This window comes from Bombina bombina, chromosome 6 (genome assembly GCF_027579735.1).
Source record: "Bombina bombina isolate aBomBom1 chromosome 6, aBomBom1.pri, whole genome shotgun sequence".
Lineage (NCBI taxonomy): Eukaryota > Metazoa > Chordata > Amphibia > Anura > Bombinatoridae > Bombina > Bombina bombina.
This window is the reverse complement of record NC_069504.1, coordinates 580,786,533-580,800,953: the sequence shown is the minus strand read 5'-3', so window position 1 is coordinate 580,800,953 and position 14,421 is coordinate 580,786,533. Positions and strand designations below refer to the sequence as shown.

The 14,421-nt window shown below is 40.0% G+C and overlaps 1 protein-coding gene across 1 annotated transcript in view; it reads left to right on the top strand.

Annotated features, from left to right (window-relative positions):
• Positions 1–14,421, top strand: part of APBA2 (amyloid beta precursor protein binding family A member 2) — an 821,823-nt gene that overhangs the window by 761,408 nt on the left and 45,994 nt on the right. Inside the window, exon 13 of the mRNA XM_053717552.1 lies at positions 11,049–11,189. Within this exon, the coding sequence (XP_053573527.1) occupies positions 11,049–11,189 (141 nt within the window). The remainder of the gene's footprint in view (positions 1–11,048; positions 11,190–14,421) is intronic.

Genomic DNA, 14,421 nt, shown 5'->3' with positions numbered 1-14,421 from the left:
AGTCTCACCCAGCTATTACCAATAGATGTTTTAATTACAGTCATCAGTTAAACAGTAGACAAAACAGTCAAATATTTAAGCAGATTGTATGTGGTTTTTTTTCTCTCCCTATAAAACAACCTCATTTCCCCAGCTTCTCTATTTTCTATTTTTTCAGCTTATTAAACTCACAGTTCTGCATCAAATTGCACCCTGAGTAGAACCAGCTGCTGAGGGACTATTTTTGTAAGGAACATCAGAGATGTTTTATATAATCAGAATACAGCCATAATATATTTATAGATGCATATAAAAAATACAGATCCACTAAAGAATATTTGGCCAAGAAAAGAGTCATTCTGGCAATAGAACAAATAATATTAGATCTCATAAACACAAAATAAATAATCACAGGAAAGAAATGTAGTTATAGATATTGATAGCACCTTGACAAGGCAGTTACATAATATTAAATAGCAATAAATGGAAACTATATTGTGGCGGGGAATGGGAATTCAAATGAATTGTACTTTGGGATTGAAAATATATTTATACAAAGTACTAATTATGTAAAGTGACATGAAATTCAAAATTAAACTTTCATGATTCAGATAGAGCATGTAATTTTTTTTTACTTTTTATTGTGTTATTATAAGAACACTACAAAAGAACATAGAATGACAATGAATAATATTAAAGTTCTCAGGAGGGGATCAGAAAACTCCATATTATATCGTTCTCAAATGGGATGGTTAAAAAAAAGTTTCTGCCCCTAGTGAAATTAGGGCCACATTTACATATTGACATCAATCTACCATAGCATCTAAAGTTTCTGGGAGTGGGTCGAAAAATAAAAACTGAACTTATCGTGCCTTAGATGTATGTCTGGGTTATGACTTGGCGTAGGTGTGGCTACTCATTAAAGACATGAGCTGAACACGGTCAGATCTCATCCAATTTAAGAGTTCTCTATGGGCCTTTGGCACATAGACCCAGACTATGATCTCCAGGTATGTGAAAGGGTAAATTTGAAGGTAAGGAGGGGTGAGGTGAGAGTAGAAACATAGAGGGAGGGAAGGGAGGAATTGTCAAGTATCTAAGGGGGGGTCTAGGTTGGGAGAGGACTCGTGATTTGTTCTATTTGTTCTCACTTCATCCTGGACCTCTCGGAACATAAACGAGATTTCCCAAGTGGACCAGTAGGCGTCCTCTTTATTGAGGTTTTGGTAGAAACCTGTTTCCATCTTAGCAAACAAGTCAACAGAGTCAATTACATTAGGTAAGGCAGGGGGTAGCATTCTTCCAGTTCCTAGCAACGCAAATTTTCATTGCAGCAAATATGAAGATTAGTAGTCTCTAAATGATTTTGGCAACTTGGGATTGAAAAGGTTAAACAGTGCCACCTCCGTTTTTATTTCAACATTGCCACCCAGCTTCTTGAAAAGTAGGAACACCTGTTTCCAGGTTGGGGACAGAACCGGGCAGGACCACCAGACGTGGAGGTCAGAGCCTCTCTCACCATATTGCCTCCAACAGAGGGGGGAGTGAGATGAAAACATTTGGGAAAGTCTGAGGGGTATATAGTGCCAGCGAAGCAAGACCTTCATATATAGCCCAACTGCGTTGGCACAGTGCAAGGTCTTTTTTGTTAGAGATATGGCTCTATGAATCTCTTTATCAGACAATGGTCTGGAGCAATCTGACTCCCAGGCCCTGATCTGCCAGAGCCTATCAGTGCTAGAATAAGTCAGGATAGCTTCATAGTGCCATGAAAGAGTTTTAGGTAATTTTAAACCAGATTCCCAAATCTTTTCCCAGGGAATTGGGTTTCTCAAACCTGATCTGGGAAACCCCAGGAGATTAAAAGACAACACAGTCTCTTATATTCAAACCCGAACCAGGGGGTTATTAAGGAGATCAAAGTTAATCTTATCTGGGGTCATCAGAGAGTTTGGTGAGCAAAGTTTGGAAAGAATGCCTCTCTACCTCCATTGGGGACCGTGAGAGTCTGGAAGAGCTTAAAGAAGATCAGGAATCGAATGGATTGGAGAGGGATGGGGAGCGATCTTTGGATAATGCCTCAGTTCTTTCCATGCCTCAAAACCTTCCAGGACAATGCTATTATGTAACTTTAGTTCCTTCCATTTATAAGTTGGGAAACAAGGTAAGTCGCTGAGCACAGTACCCGCTGGCAATGATTATTGTTCAACTCCTTTCCATCTCTGAGTTTCTTCAGAATTAGCCCATGCCAAGACATGTGACAACCTTGCCTCTTCGTAGTAGCTTACTATGTTCGGCATAAAGACTCCCCCTTTTTCAAATCTTCTATGTAAAGTTTTGCCTGATATTCTTGGTTTACCTTTCTGCCAAACAAATCTCCAGAACATGGATTGAAAGGTGTGGAGGGTGTTTTTTGGTATAGTTAGAGGTCGACATATAAAATAGTAGAGGACCTTAGGAAGAATTGCCATTTTTAAGGAGGCTAAACGGCCTAACCAGGAGACCTCTCGAAAGTTTGAGTAGGTTAGTAGATTTTGGATCTCACTTAAGAGGGAAGAGTTGTTGATGTCTCTGATATGTAAAGGCCTAGTTGGATTCCCAAATGTCTCATGGTGTCTTTAGACCACTTAAAGTCAAAGGTGGAGTGAAGAATCTTTAGTTCAAATCTAATTATATTAAGAGGGAGGGCCTCAGTTTTTGAGAGATTTACTTTATAATAACTGAGTTTACTAAAGTGTTCAATCATTTTGAAATCTTCTGGGAGTGAGCCTATCAGATTCGTGAGATATAGGATGATGTCGTCAGCAAATAGCGCTATTTTTACCCCTCCCTACTGACCTGGACACTCTGAAGTCTCTTAGAATCACAAATCGCCTGAACCAGCGGCTCAATCGCTAGCGTAAAGATCATCAGGGAAAGGGGACAACAAGTCCTAGTTCCATTGGATATTTGGAATTCCGGGGATGAGAATCCCATTACCTTGACTCTAGCGTATGGGGCAGAGTACAATGCCTGCACAGCTTTGACTACCTCTTCAGGGAATCCAAATTGGTTAAGCACCTCCGATAAATAAATCCATCTGACCCTGTGAAACGCTTTTTCGGAGTCTAAAGATAGGGCAAGCGTGGGCAATACCTTTTGGTATTGTCCAGGCTCTCCCTGCCTAGTGTGAACCCGACCTGATCTGGATGGATTCATTTTGGGAGTAGAAGGCAGAGGCGGTTTGCCCAGAGTTTGGTGTTTAACCATATCTAAGTTGATCATGGAAATGGTGCGGTAACTGCTGCATTGGGTTGGATCTTTCCCTTGTTTAGGAATTGATAGAATGGAGGCTTGGAATAATTCTCTCTTAAAGGAGCCTATATCTCGTGCCTCTGCAAAAAGGTTCAGGAGAACGGGGGTGAGGAGAGGGCGAAATCTTTTGTTAAAGACCGTTGTGAATCCTTCTGGCATATGTTTAATTGCTATCTGAAGCTCGCTGGGGGTGAAGGGGGCCAACAGGTCTTCCTTAACAGATACCTCTAGGGAAGGGAGATTTAGTTTGCGTAGGAATGTTGTGATAGAGTCTAACAGCAGTTCAGTGGTAGAGCCAGACCGGCTCAGATTGTATAGTTTGGCATAATAGTTGGCAAAGGTATCTCCAACATCTTTAGGGGAGGAGACCAAGGTACACTCTTTTTCTATAGCTAGTATTCTTGAGGCCGTGGTTCTGCCTCTAAGCTTATGAGCCAGAATGGCTGAGGCTTTATTTCCTTGATCGTAAAGAAGTTATTTGAATCTATCACAAGCTTTTTGTACTCTCTCTAATTCCTTAGATATAATTTGGCCAAGGAGTTTAATTGAGGTTAGACCCTGGAGTGTTAACTTGAAAGACAGTTAGTATAGTGGCAGTTTAGGAGGGAAATAACAGTTTCCTGCCAGCATATGTGACCCACTTATTAGTTGGTAAGGAGACTCCTAATATTTCTAGGGAGGTGCCACATGGCTTAGTATCTCTCTTCCTTAGATGGCTATCTGCTTTGCATAGGGGGGTTTGGGAGATATGAACCCAGCTCTGTGGGACTGCCGGTTTCTAGTACTCCCTGTGAAATCCCTTATCCCCCCTGTACCTGTGATCATCCGGGTTTGTAGTAGCCCTCTTTTCCCAAGTTGGGGCTTGCCGATGGCCTATGGAGCAGATTTCGCTTGTCCTCTTTGCAGACCCTTGGCTCTGTCAGTTCTACCTGGAAGCCAACCGAGTAATCTTGCCGGTGTCATCTGTGGCTCACAGTGTCTCTAGAAATGCTCTGGATGGCGGAGGTGATAGAGGCCGCAAGATTGCAGTTACTCTTAGGCTTCTGGGCCGACCTCCAGGTTCCGGAACTTAGGACTGCTGTTGCTGACTAATCCAGTATGGCGGATAAAGTAGCGGTGGGTGTATTCAGCCTGGTATGTCTTGTGTAGGCTTGGCCATAGTCTGTGTAGGCCATGGCACCTCCCGGCGCTGAATTATTGAGGGCCCGATGCAAATTGACAGTGGATCTCCACTCCAGGTTATCCAGTAGTGGCCTGAAAGTGGGCACCCTGTTATCAAGGTCGTTTGGGCTCCAATAACCGATTTTAGGCGGTATAATGCTGAAATATGCATAGAGCTCTGTGCAGACACGTCTACCCAGCTTGGCAGTTGACTCCACCCCCAGAGCATGTATTTTTAATATTTTTAAATTCACTTCTGTTATAAAAATGTACTTTGTTTTCTTGGTATCCTTTGTTAAAAAAAACAAATGGACATATCCTCACCAGCAGCAATGTACTACTGGGAGCTAGCTTGGGACTGGGAGCGGAGGTAGCCGGCCTCCCTCCCCAGCGGCAGATACCCTTCTCAGGAGGAAAGACATCCCGTCTCTCTCCCCAGTAGCTGGGCATGATCTCTACCCTTTTTCCGCCCAGGAGGATTTCTCACCGGGCGCAGGTGTTGCATTGGGCAAGGAGGATATAAGCTCATGCAGTTGGGGCCACACGTTTGGGCACCCGAGCTTTGCCTCCCCACCAAGGAGCAACCTCACCCTCGGGTCTGGGGTGGGAATACAGCTGGGAAACCGGCACTGGGTTTGTTTATTGGTGGGCCAGCCGGTAATCAACAGAGTGTCACAGAGGGAGGCAGTGTGACCATGGAAGCTAAAGACACTAGAACTTGTGGGAGAGCAACTGTTTGGTAGCCGACCTTGGCAAACTTGTTTGGGACTTTGCATCGTGTGACTATCCCTGCACCCAGGGTAAAAATGCCAGCAGGAACCCCCCAGAATGCCCCAAGTTCAGGAGAGATGGGATAACCTCTCCCAGCAACCGAGAAGTGAATGGCCACTGTTGGACAGCCCCAGGCCAACCCATTAAAGGTCTAGCCGAGTTTGCCGAACTGGAGGGGGGGAGATGTCATGGATACCTGGCTACCCCCCACCCTTCTACTACAGGGCTCACTCCTTGTTACATTAGATTTGGTCATTTCATGGCTTACGGGATCTCCTAAATGCATGTGATGTGTTGTGTTGCTGTGTATACTTGGTTAAGAGCTGATCTATGACCGGGAAAAACCCTTCTAGGCTGGCCGGGCTCCTGGAACTCCCAGCCGGCCACCTCACAATGGACACCCATCTTACCCCTCTCAGGCTGGCCGGGCTCCTGGAACTCCTGGTCAGCCACAGAACAGCAGGACACCCGCTAACTTTACACCTGGTCGCTCCAGCGACCCTTTGCCCCAAAGCTCTGCTCTTTTGGGCATTGGTAGCCCCTAAGGAGGACAAGAGGTGGAGGAATTACCAGAGGGGAGCTCCTTTGGGAACTGGGGTTTTTGGACACCCCTACCCCCATAACTTCAATGAACTGTATCTCCAGTCCCCAGTAACGAATCATGCCGCTTTTTGGACTGTGGCACCTGAGGGCCGAGAGCTTTCTGGAAGGGATTCTGTGGGACTGGGGCTGCTATGGGGGTGCCGGTCTGTCTGGAGGGGCAGGAATGGTGGGAAAATTGTGGGATTGTCCAGTGTCTTATCAAGATGAGCTTTGTGTATAAAAAGGAGTGTGTGTTTTCCAATAAAATCAGTTCCTGTTTCACCTGAATGCTAGTATGTCTAGTTATTTGGGTGTGCTCCTGCTAAAATCACTTTCCTTGGCTACATAGCAGCCTGTTCCAGGCAGAGGAAGGACCCTCTGACAAAGCTATCTAGTCTGGGTAGCCGGAGTCTGCCACAGGGTGGAACCCTGAGTTCTGGTGCTGTCGGACATCAGGGGTGACTACAGGCTGTGGTCACCTGCCAGCTACATATCTGCAGTCAGCAGGGAGGAGGAAGCAGGATCGTTTGGTGGAGCTACCCAGTCGGGGTAGCCAGGGTATCCGTCACAATGCTTCTGTGAAGTTTGGTGTGAGGAGTAGAAGGAGGAAGAGTTGTAGGGAGGGATGATATGTTGCAAGTGAGGAGATGGTGGTCAGAAAGAGAAAAAGGGGAGTTTGTGAAGTATAAAATAGTGCATCGATAGCTAAAGATCAGGTCAATGGAGCGACCGTCTTTGTGAGTGGGAGAATCAGTCCATTGTGACAAACCGAAAGAGGAAGTGAGTTGCAGAAGTTGTTTTGCAGAAGAGGCAGTTGGATTGTCAAGAGGGATGTTGAAGTCACCAAGAATGAGGGCAGGGGTGTCTGAGGAAAGGAAATAAGGTAGCCAGGCAGCCAAGTGATCTAGAAATTGAGTTGAGGAGCCAGGGGGTTGGTATATGACTGCAACACGTATAGAGAGGGGAGAGAATCATGTGGGTTTCGAATGAGGAAAATGCGAGGGAAGAGATGAGTTGTATTTGTTGAAAGGTGCAACGAGAGGAAAGTAAAATACCTACACCACCTCCTTGTCTATTACTAGACCTAGGAGTGTGGCTGAAGTGGAGACCCCCATGTGACAGAGCAGCAGTGGATGCTGTGTCTAGGGGAGAGAGCCAGGCTTCTGTTAGGGTCAGAAGGTTGAGGAAGTGGGAGATAAAGAGGTCATGTACAGAAGTGAGCTTGTTGCAAACAGAGCGAGAGTTCCAGAGTGCACAAGTCAAAGGGGTAGTGGCTTTAGATGCAAGAGGAATGTGAGTAAGCTTGCCAGAGTTATGTTTTCTGAGTCTATGGAATGATACACATGGATGTGCACGGCTAGGAAGTTGTTGGGGACCAGGATCAGGGAAGATATCACCAGCAGTTAGTAAAAGCAAGAGGGAGAGTGACATGAGATGAGATACAGATTTGCAGTAATGAGACTGTTTTTGAGACGAGGTGCAGGGGAGGAGAGAGAGGGTTTAGGAATAGGTAAAGTTAATGAGTACAAAAGTAAGGTGAGTTTAAGAGAGATGGGCTAATGAACAGTGCAGCTGGAGAGGGAGAAGGAGTAATTGAATAATGTAGTTTGTTAGAGACAAGAGGTAGCAAAAAGGAATATGAATATATTGAGCATTTTTACAAATGTCGGAACCAATTAAACACATAAGACACAGTCTTACAGCAGCATTTGCATAAGGAAACAATGAGATAAATAAAACATAATATTACGAAGGTACTTGCCTTGTGTCTCTCCCCTTGCCCAATCCTTGTTCAATTCTTGTATAATTATTTTCTTAATGCCTCACTTATAAAATGTTCACTTCAAAATTGTGAACATATTTTGTTGTAACAATGCACACAGCCCAAGCTAATGTTAAATATATAGGCAGGGATGTCAGCTGTGTCCACTAAGTTACTTAATTTATAAATCAAAGACAAATTAAAGGCCAATTGGAAAGTTATATTCCGGTCTGGTCAGGGTGAAATAAGTTAAGTAAACAGACAGTAAAATTTGGACGAGGGTGAAAATATGGCATAAAATAGCTATAAATTTAAGAATAATAGCAAGGATTGATAAGGATTGAACATCGCATGGCAATTAACAAAATATTAGGAGTAAGACATTGGATACCATTACAACAAATGCAGGACTAAATTAAAAACCTAAAATCATTTGCTCAATATACATGTACTAAAAGAGAGTTAAAGGAGAGGAAAAAACAACAGAGTGCAGTGAATAGTTTGCAGATTGACAGGGACTCTATTCACTTACCAAGAGAGAGTTACAGGAGAGGAAAAAGCACCAGAGTTCAGTGAATAGTTTGCAGATTGACAGGGATTCTATTCACGTACAAAGAGAGAGTTACAGGAGAGGAAAAACACCAGTGTGCAGTGAATAGTTTGCAGATTGACAGGGCCTCTATTCACTTACCAAGAGAGAGTTACAGGAGAGGAAAAAACACCAGATGGCAGTGAATAGTGTGCAGATTGACAGAGACTCTTCTGTAAATTAGATGACAGGAAAACCTTTACTTTTTTTTTATTATTTTAAGACTGATTAAATAGATTATGATACTCACAGGTCAGTTATTGGTGTGGTTGGTAGCAGTTTTCAAGTAGGACTTTGCTGAGTATCTTTTTGTCCTATTAATTGTTTTTGCATTGTAAACATTTTTTAAAACTTCAAACTGTGTAGATATACAATAGTATACTATATGTATGTATGTATATATATATATATATATATATATATATATATATAAAGATTGTTTTTCTATTAGTCACCTCACATTGTTGTTGATTTATTGAATGAAATCTATTATTATTTTACCAAAGTGGGAACACTGGCTGTTTTGTTTTTGTTTATGGAATAAAATATGCCATGGGCACTCTCTGTTGCATATATATTCATTTTTATGACCCTATTAAATATGTGGGAGGATTTTTAACATTTTGCTGTCAGGTCAGGTCCCAAAAAGCCAGACCTCTGAGATATATGTCCTGGCTGGGTAAATCGAATTTGCGATCTCAAATGTCTGTAACTTCTCTAATCTTTCTCTAAGACTTCAATTACATTTTTATTGTACACTAGATCATCATAACTCTTTAAAGTGATGGTAAACTTTACATGTTTTATAATCAGGTTTACTATCTAAGATATATTTTAGAGGGACTTATTTTTTTAATTTAAGCCGTACCATTCCAATACCCCACATTCTGGCCACCCACTTCAAATCTAACTTTTTAGTGAGCTAACAGTTTCAACTATTATCTCCAATCAGAGCTTTTAGCCATGCAGCACTTTTTTGTAGCGAGAGCATTAATTGGAGAACAGTTCAAACCATTAGCTCACCAAAATAATGTGTTTTGAAGTGGTCGGCTAGAGCGCGGGTATTAGAATGGCACGGCTAGATTAAAAAGTAAGCTACAGCCCATCTTCATTAGAACTGATCAATTAAAGTTTCTCTTAAATATTGCTTAGATTCTGGACCTGATTTTACAACATGTACAGTTTTCCATCACTTTAAATCAATCTAACTAGAAAATCAAATTAAAAGTTATGGTGATTTGGTAGCCAATGCATATAAATAAGCATTTACAAATTTGTGTATATAACACTGGTACTGTGTGATTTTCATGGTTCATATAGCTGGTCCTCTAAATCAGGGGTCACCAACCTTTTGGATCTCAGGAACCACTAAACTCAACATTTTGAATACCGTGGACCATTAACAGGATTTTTTTTTTTTTTAAAAAAAGGTACAAACCTCTGTAATGTGTGTGTGTGTGTATATATATATATAGTTACATACACACATACTGTACATAACTAGTATAACAATAGCTAAGTTTACATTATGTATATATTTACACATTTTTAAGAATTTTATTTTGGAATTAACTAACTGAATGACAGAACGTAGAGAATACTTCCAGATGACAGATGAAGGGTGAGTGCCAACTTTTGAGCTGGAAACAGAGAGGCAGAAAGTGGGAAAAAATGATTATGTTTAAAAGGACCACAAGACTTCCAAGTTACCTCCCCAGTTAGGAATATTTCAAAACTACTTATGATCATGGACAGACATTGGAGTCATAAATTAAGTTTATATCAGAAAGCTCTCAATATTGATGTGAGCTAACCACGACTGATGTTACTGGCAATTAAATATAATACTGGTGGGATATGGCTGATCTGCTTGATGGCAATTACTGGAATTCAGGTGGAATGGCTTTGTGCACGGGAAAATTATTAGAATGAAAAATAATTAATATTTAATTAAAAAAATTAAGAAGATGGAGGGGAGGAAGACAAAAAGTGATGTAAGTCCATCTGAAGGAATTAGGAAAACTACTACAAAGAGACAGGTAAAGGGAAGAAAAAAATAAAAAAAATAAGATTTTCTTTTTTATATATACTTTAATTCCACTATTTCAAGTCAAGACTTTACCAACCTCTTCTGGCTTTAGATCGGGAGCATCTTCTTCTGAGCAGTGCACCGGGCAGGAGGAGTTAAAAATACAATCTATAGCTACCCAAGTTGCACAGTACTACGCAATGTGCGTAGGGAGATTGTAATTTAACTCTGTCGGTTTACACGGATGTCCAGCCAGGCACTGTAGGGAGTTGCGACGCGATGGGGGTGACACTATCAGAGGAGACTAATTCCTGCTTGATGGTGTCAAGGACCACCAACATCTTGACGACCACTGCTCTAAATCAAGCTAGGGTTGCTCTACCCTATAAGATACATCTTACTAGTGAATGTCAAAAAAGTACGCTGATAGCCTTTTGTTAAAATTCTGATGTCTCCCTTTGTGATTTGTCATATGTTAATATGCAAACAATTAAACTGATTTATTTAAAACATTTTAGAATTTGTAATATTATAAGAACAGCTTTGATAAAAATAATACAAAGAATAACATTTATATCATATCAAATTACACCAAGAAGTACTCTAAGAATATATAATGTAAAGTAAGTTTTATTTTGAGGCAATATCTTTAACTTGAGTACAATGGAATGTGGACCACAGCAAATCCTGTCATTGATGTCTGGCACTGCCCCCAAAAAGAAAAACAAAATTGGCCATCCCCAATGCATAAAAAAGAGTTGAATGTAATGTTGACTGTTTTTATCCTTGTAATACTGAATTCTACATGCAATATGTCTATAAAATGCCATGAGTGACATGCATTTTATTAAAAAGATATTTCTTGATCCTTTGTTAATCAGATTTGCAGCCTCATGAGGGGTGGAATAGCTGAGAGAGGTGGAGTTAGAGTTGGACACCGCATTATCGAAATTAACGGACAGAGTGTTGTGGCCACTGCTCATGAGAAGATTGTCCAAGCACTTTCCAATTCAGTGGGAGAGGTAATTTACCAGTTGTAAATTTTTTTATTTATTTTTTTAAGGTTCTAGAACATACACAGTAAATAAAACGGACAATGATAAACATGTTGTACAAAAATTGTCAAGTATACATGAGAACTTGTTTTAGGACAGTCAAAAATATTACATAGAGTATTGTGTAAAACTTCCGGATTTTCTTTAATAGTTACTGTCTCTTTGTATTCTATTGGGCCACTTTTGGACCCTTAACCATTTATGGAAAATTTACAGAAGGTAGAATAATAGAAATAATAAAGGATTGACCACCTTTGGTTCATTTTGTAACCCAATATGTATATATTAATATTAAATAATTCCGTGGTGAAATCAGTGAGAAAAATAGTAACCTATTAAGAATGAATAAAATGACATTACATTGGATGACAGACATATTAAACATCTCAAATAATACCAGTTAACATTTGTAAAATAATCAATAAAAAGAAAGAGCAAACGGAGTCATATGCTAACAAACAAAAGAGTAGTAACTGTTTAGTTTTCACAGTTTAATCTATACTTTCCATATAGGTCTATTCATGAATCTTTGCTGCCCCTTAATGGATAAAAGTGGCTCATACATTAGTCTGGCGGATCATCAACTTTGGGTTTAACTAGTATGCTATATATTTGTTTAGAAACTGTATACAAATGTGTTTACATAGTTAAGAATAAAAAAAGTTAGATGCAGTCCTACTGCTATTTTACAAATATATCCTTTAGGATCTTAGAGTTATGCAAAAACAAAGATAAGAATCTAGGTTAAAGGCTTCTAGAAAATGGTAAAATCTGTGTGTCTGGCCACATTACCTGTTCGAGATTATGGAAGTATAAGTATCATGTCAAAAACCACCATATAAGCCTAAAGTTCCAACGTGTATGTACAAAAACAATTTTACGGACATTAAGAACAAGGGGGTTAGCTGAACATATTTTTACATCCTATGAAGATTAACAGTTAGAACAGTATTATATTTCCGTGCATCTCGCATTGAAACCAAGAGCTAAGGCTTCTAACCCTAGGATTGTCATTAAAAGTCCTGATCATTAATTAGTGGTCACAAATTGTCTCCGTGAACTTCTTAGGGAAAATTTAAAAGTTAGAGATAAGTCCAAAGTTGTCATAAATTTACTTACGGCTAGATTACGAGTGGTGTGTTAGGGTAAAAAAGCAGCCCAAAACACATTCTGCTGAGCAACTGGAGGGTTCCCACAAATAATGTCCATACAGCCTCCCACTGCCCAAACACCGCTATTCACCAGACCTCATAAGACACTCAGCATAAACGATATCCAGGCTGTGATATACTGGTTGCAGCAGCCAGACACCAGACAGACATTTAGTAGGGGTAACTCACATAGAGGGGTTGCAGCCACCGGACCTCATCTCCCCTATACCCGGATACACTCACGATATCCCTTGGAGACTCCACTTTCCGCAGACGTCTGACCTTCCACCCTCAGCGTGAGACACTTGTGTTCCTCCCTAGTCTGTATTCGTGTGTATGGTCCGTGACGTCAGGCCGAGCTTCGGTTATGTGAGCGGCAGTGGGGGAGAAGGGGAACCAATCCCATTGAGTGCTCAGCGACAATTCCAATCCAGAGCACAATACCAAACCAAAGAGCACCTACACGGGAAATGGTGTGAAATTATTATCTTTATTCCAAACTTGTTAAAACTCTTACATGAGCCACAGCAAAGTAAAGGTCAGGGGATAATGGTCAAATCCCAGTGACCCACTGACGTGTTTCGGCAGTTAAGCCGTAATCGTAGTGTGGTCAAATGGCCTAATCCAGCCCCTTTTAAATTAAGAACAAACTTCCAATTGGCTAAAACCAAATTTCTGGGATTTAACCCCTATCCTCCCCCTTTTGCTTACAAAGTTAACATACACCTTGATAACCCCTATTTAGACAGAGCTTATAAGTGATATAAATATAAATATATAGAGATATAAATATAAATATATAGAGATGAATGTGTTTAAGGAAACATTACATTACATTTAAATATGTTTTTGATTTCTTCTTACCTAGGGTTATTTTTACAATTAGACAAGAAACATTAATCAGAATATATATATATATATATATATATATATATATATATATATATATATATATATAGTAGCTATGATAAGCAGGCAAATGATTTCCACGTAGAGAGAGTAACAAAAAACAATGACACTATCTCATAGATATATTCCTTGCTCAAGGCAAAAAATAGCCTCTCAAACAATAAATATTGTATGCAGTTTAAGAACTGCTGCACTTGTCTTTAAATGTCTATTTATACAATAAACGTATCATAACATAATACAAGATATAATTAATATTAATATAGAAAGTTTATTAATCTAAGCACTTACTATCGATTTTCAGTGACCTCTCCTTCAATTTTAATTATAGTTGACTCATACACATATTTTGAAAAAATGTGAATTTTTATTACACTCCTGTGTACATATGTATATACACACCCGCTTAGGGGTGTAATACCTGAAGACTCCCATAGTTTACCAACTATAATATGTATGGTACTCATTGCAATTCTCTTAGTATCTATTACACAAAAATATCATTATTTTTTATCCTTTTTGGATACACAGACCACAGACCCCATAGACTACTGCCAAAATTAATCAGATCAAACTCTGAATTTAAGCCATAAGGTATTCTCGTCCTTAGTCTGTGTATCCAAAACACCTCTTTTGCCTAGGATGGACTCTCTGTCCCCATCCCTTCTATTGGTTTTAACATTCTCCACTATGGTCCATCTAAGTGAATTACTACTTTGATTGTGAAAGTTTTTAACATGTATGACCAGTGGTGTTGTTAATTTGCCCAATATAATATTGGACAAATGCTCACGAATTCTAGACCTAACCTCCCTTGTAGTAAGACCTTCATACTGTACTTCAGACTTCGTACAAGTAAGGAGGTAAACAGAGTGTGTAGCCCTACAGTTAGTACAGCTGTTGTGTTCAAATGTTTCTCCTGTTGCACAGCTCTTAAAGCCTATTCTACTATCTAATTTCTCACAGGCTTTACAATTAAAATTATTGCATTTGAAAACTCCTTTATGCTGTAGCCACAAACTCACTCTAGAGGTTTATTGTCTTAGCTGAGTAGGAGCTATTATGTTACCTATAGATAGCCCTTTCCTAAAGGCAAATCTACATTTGTTGGGACCAAAGTCTTCTAAACCATCATCTGC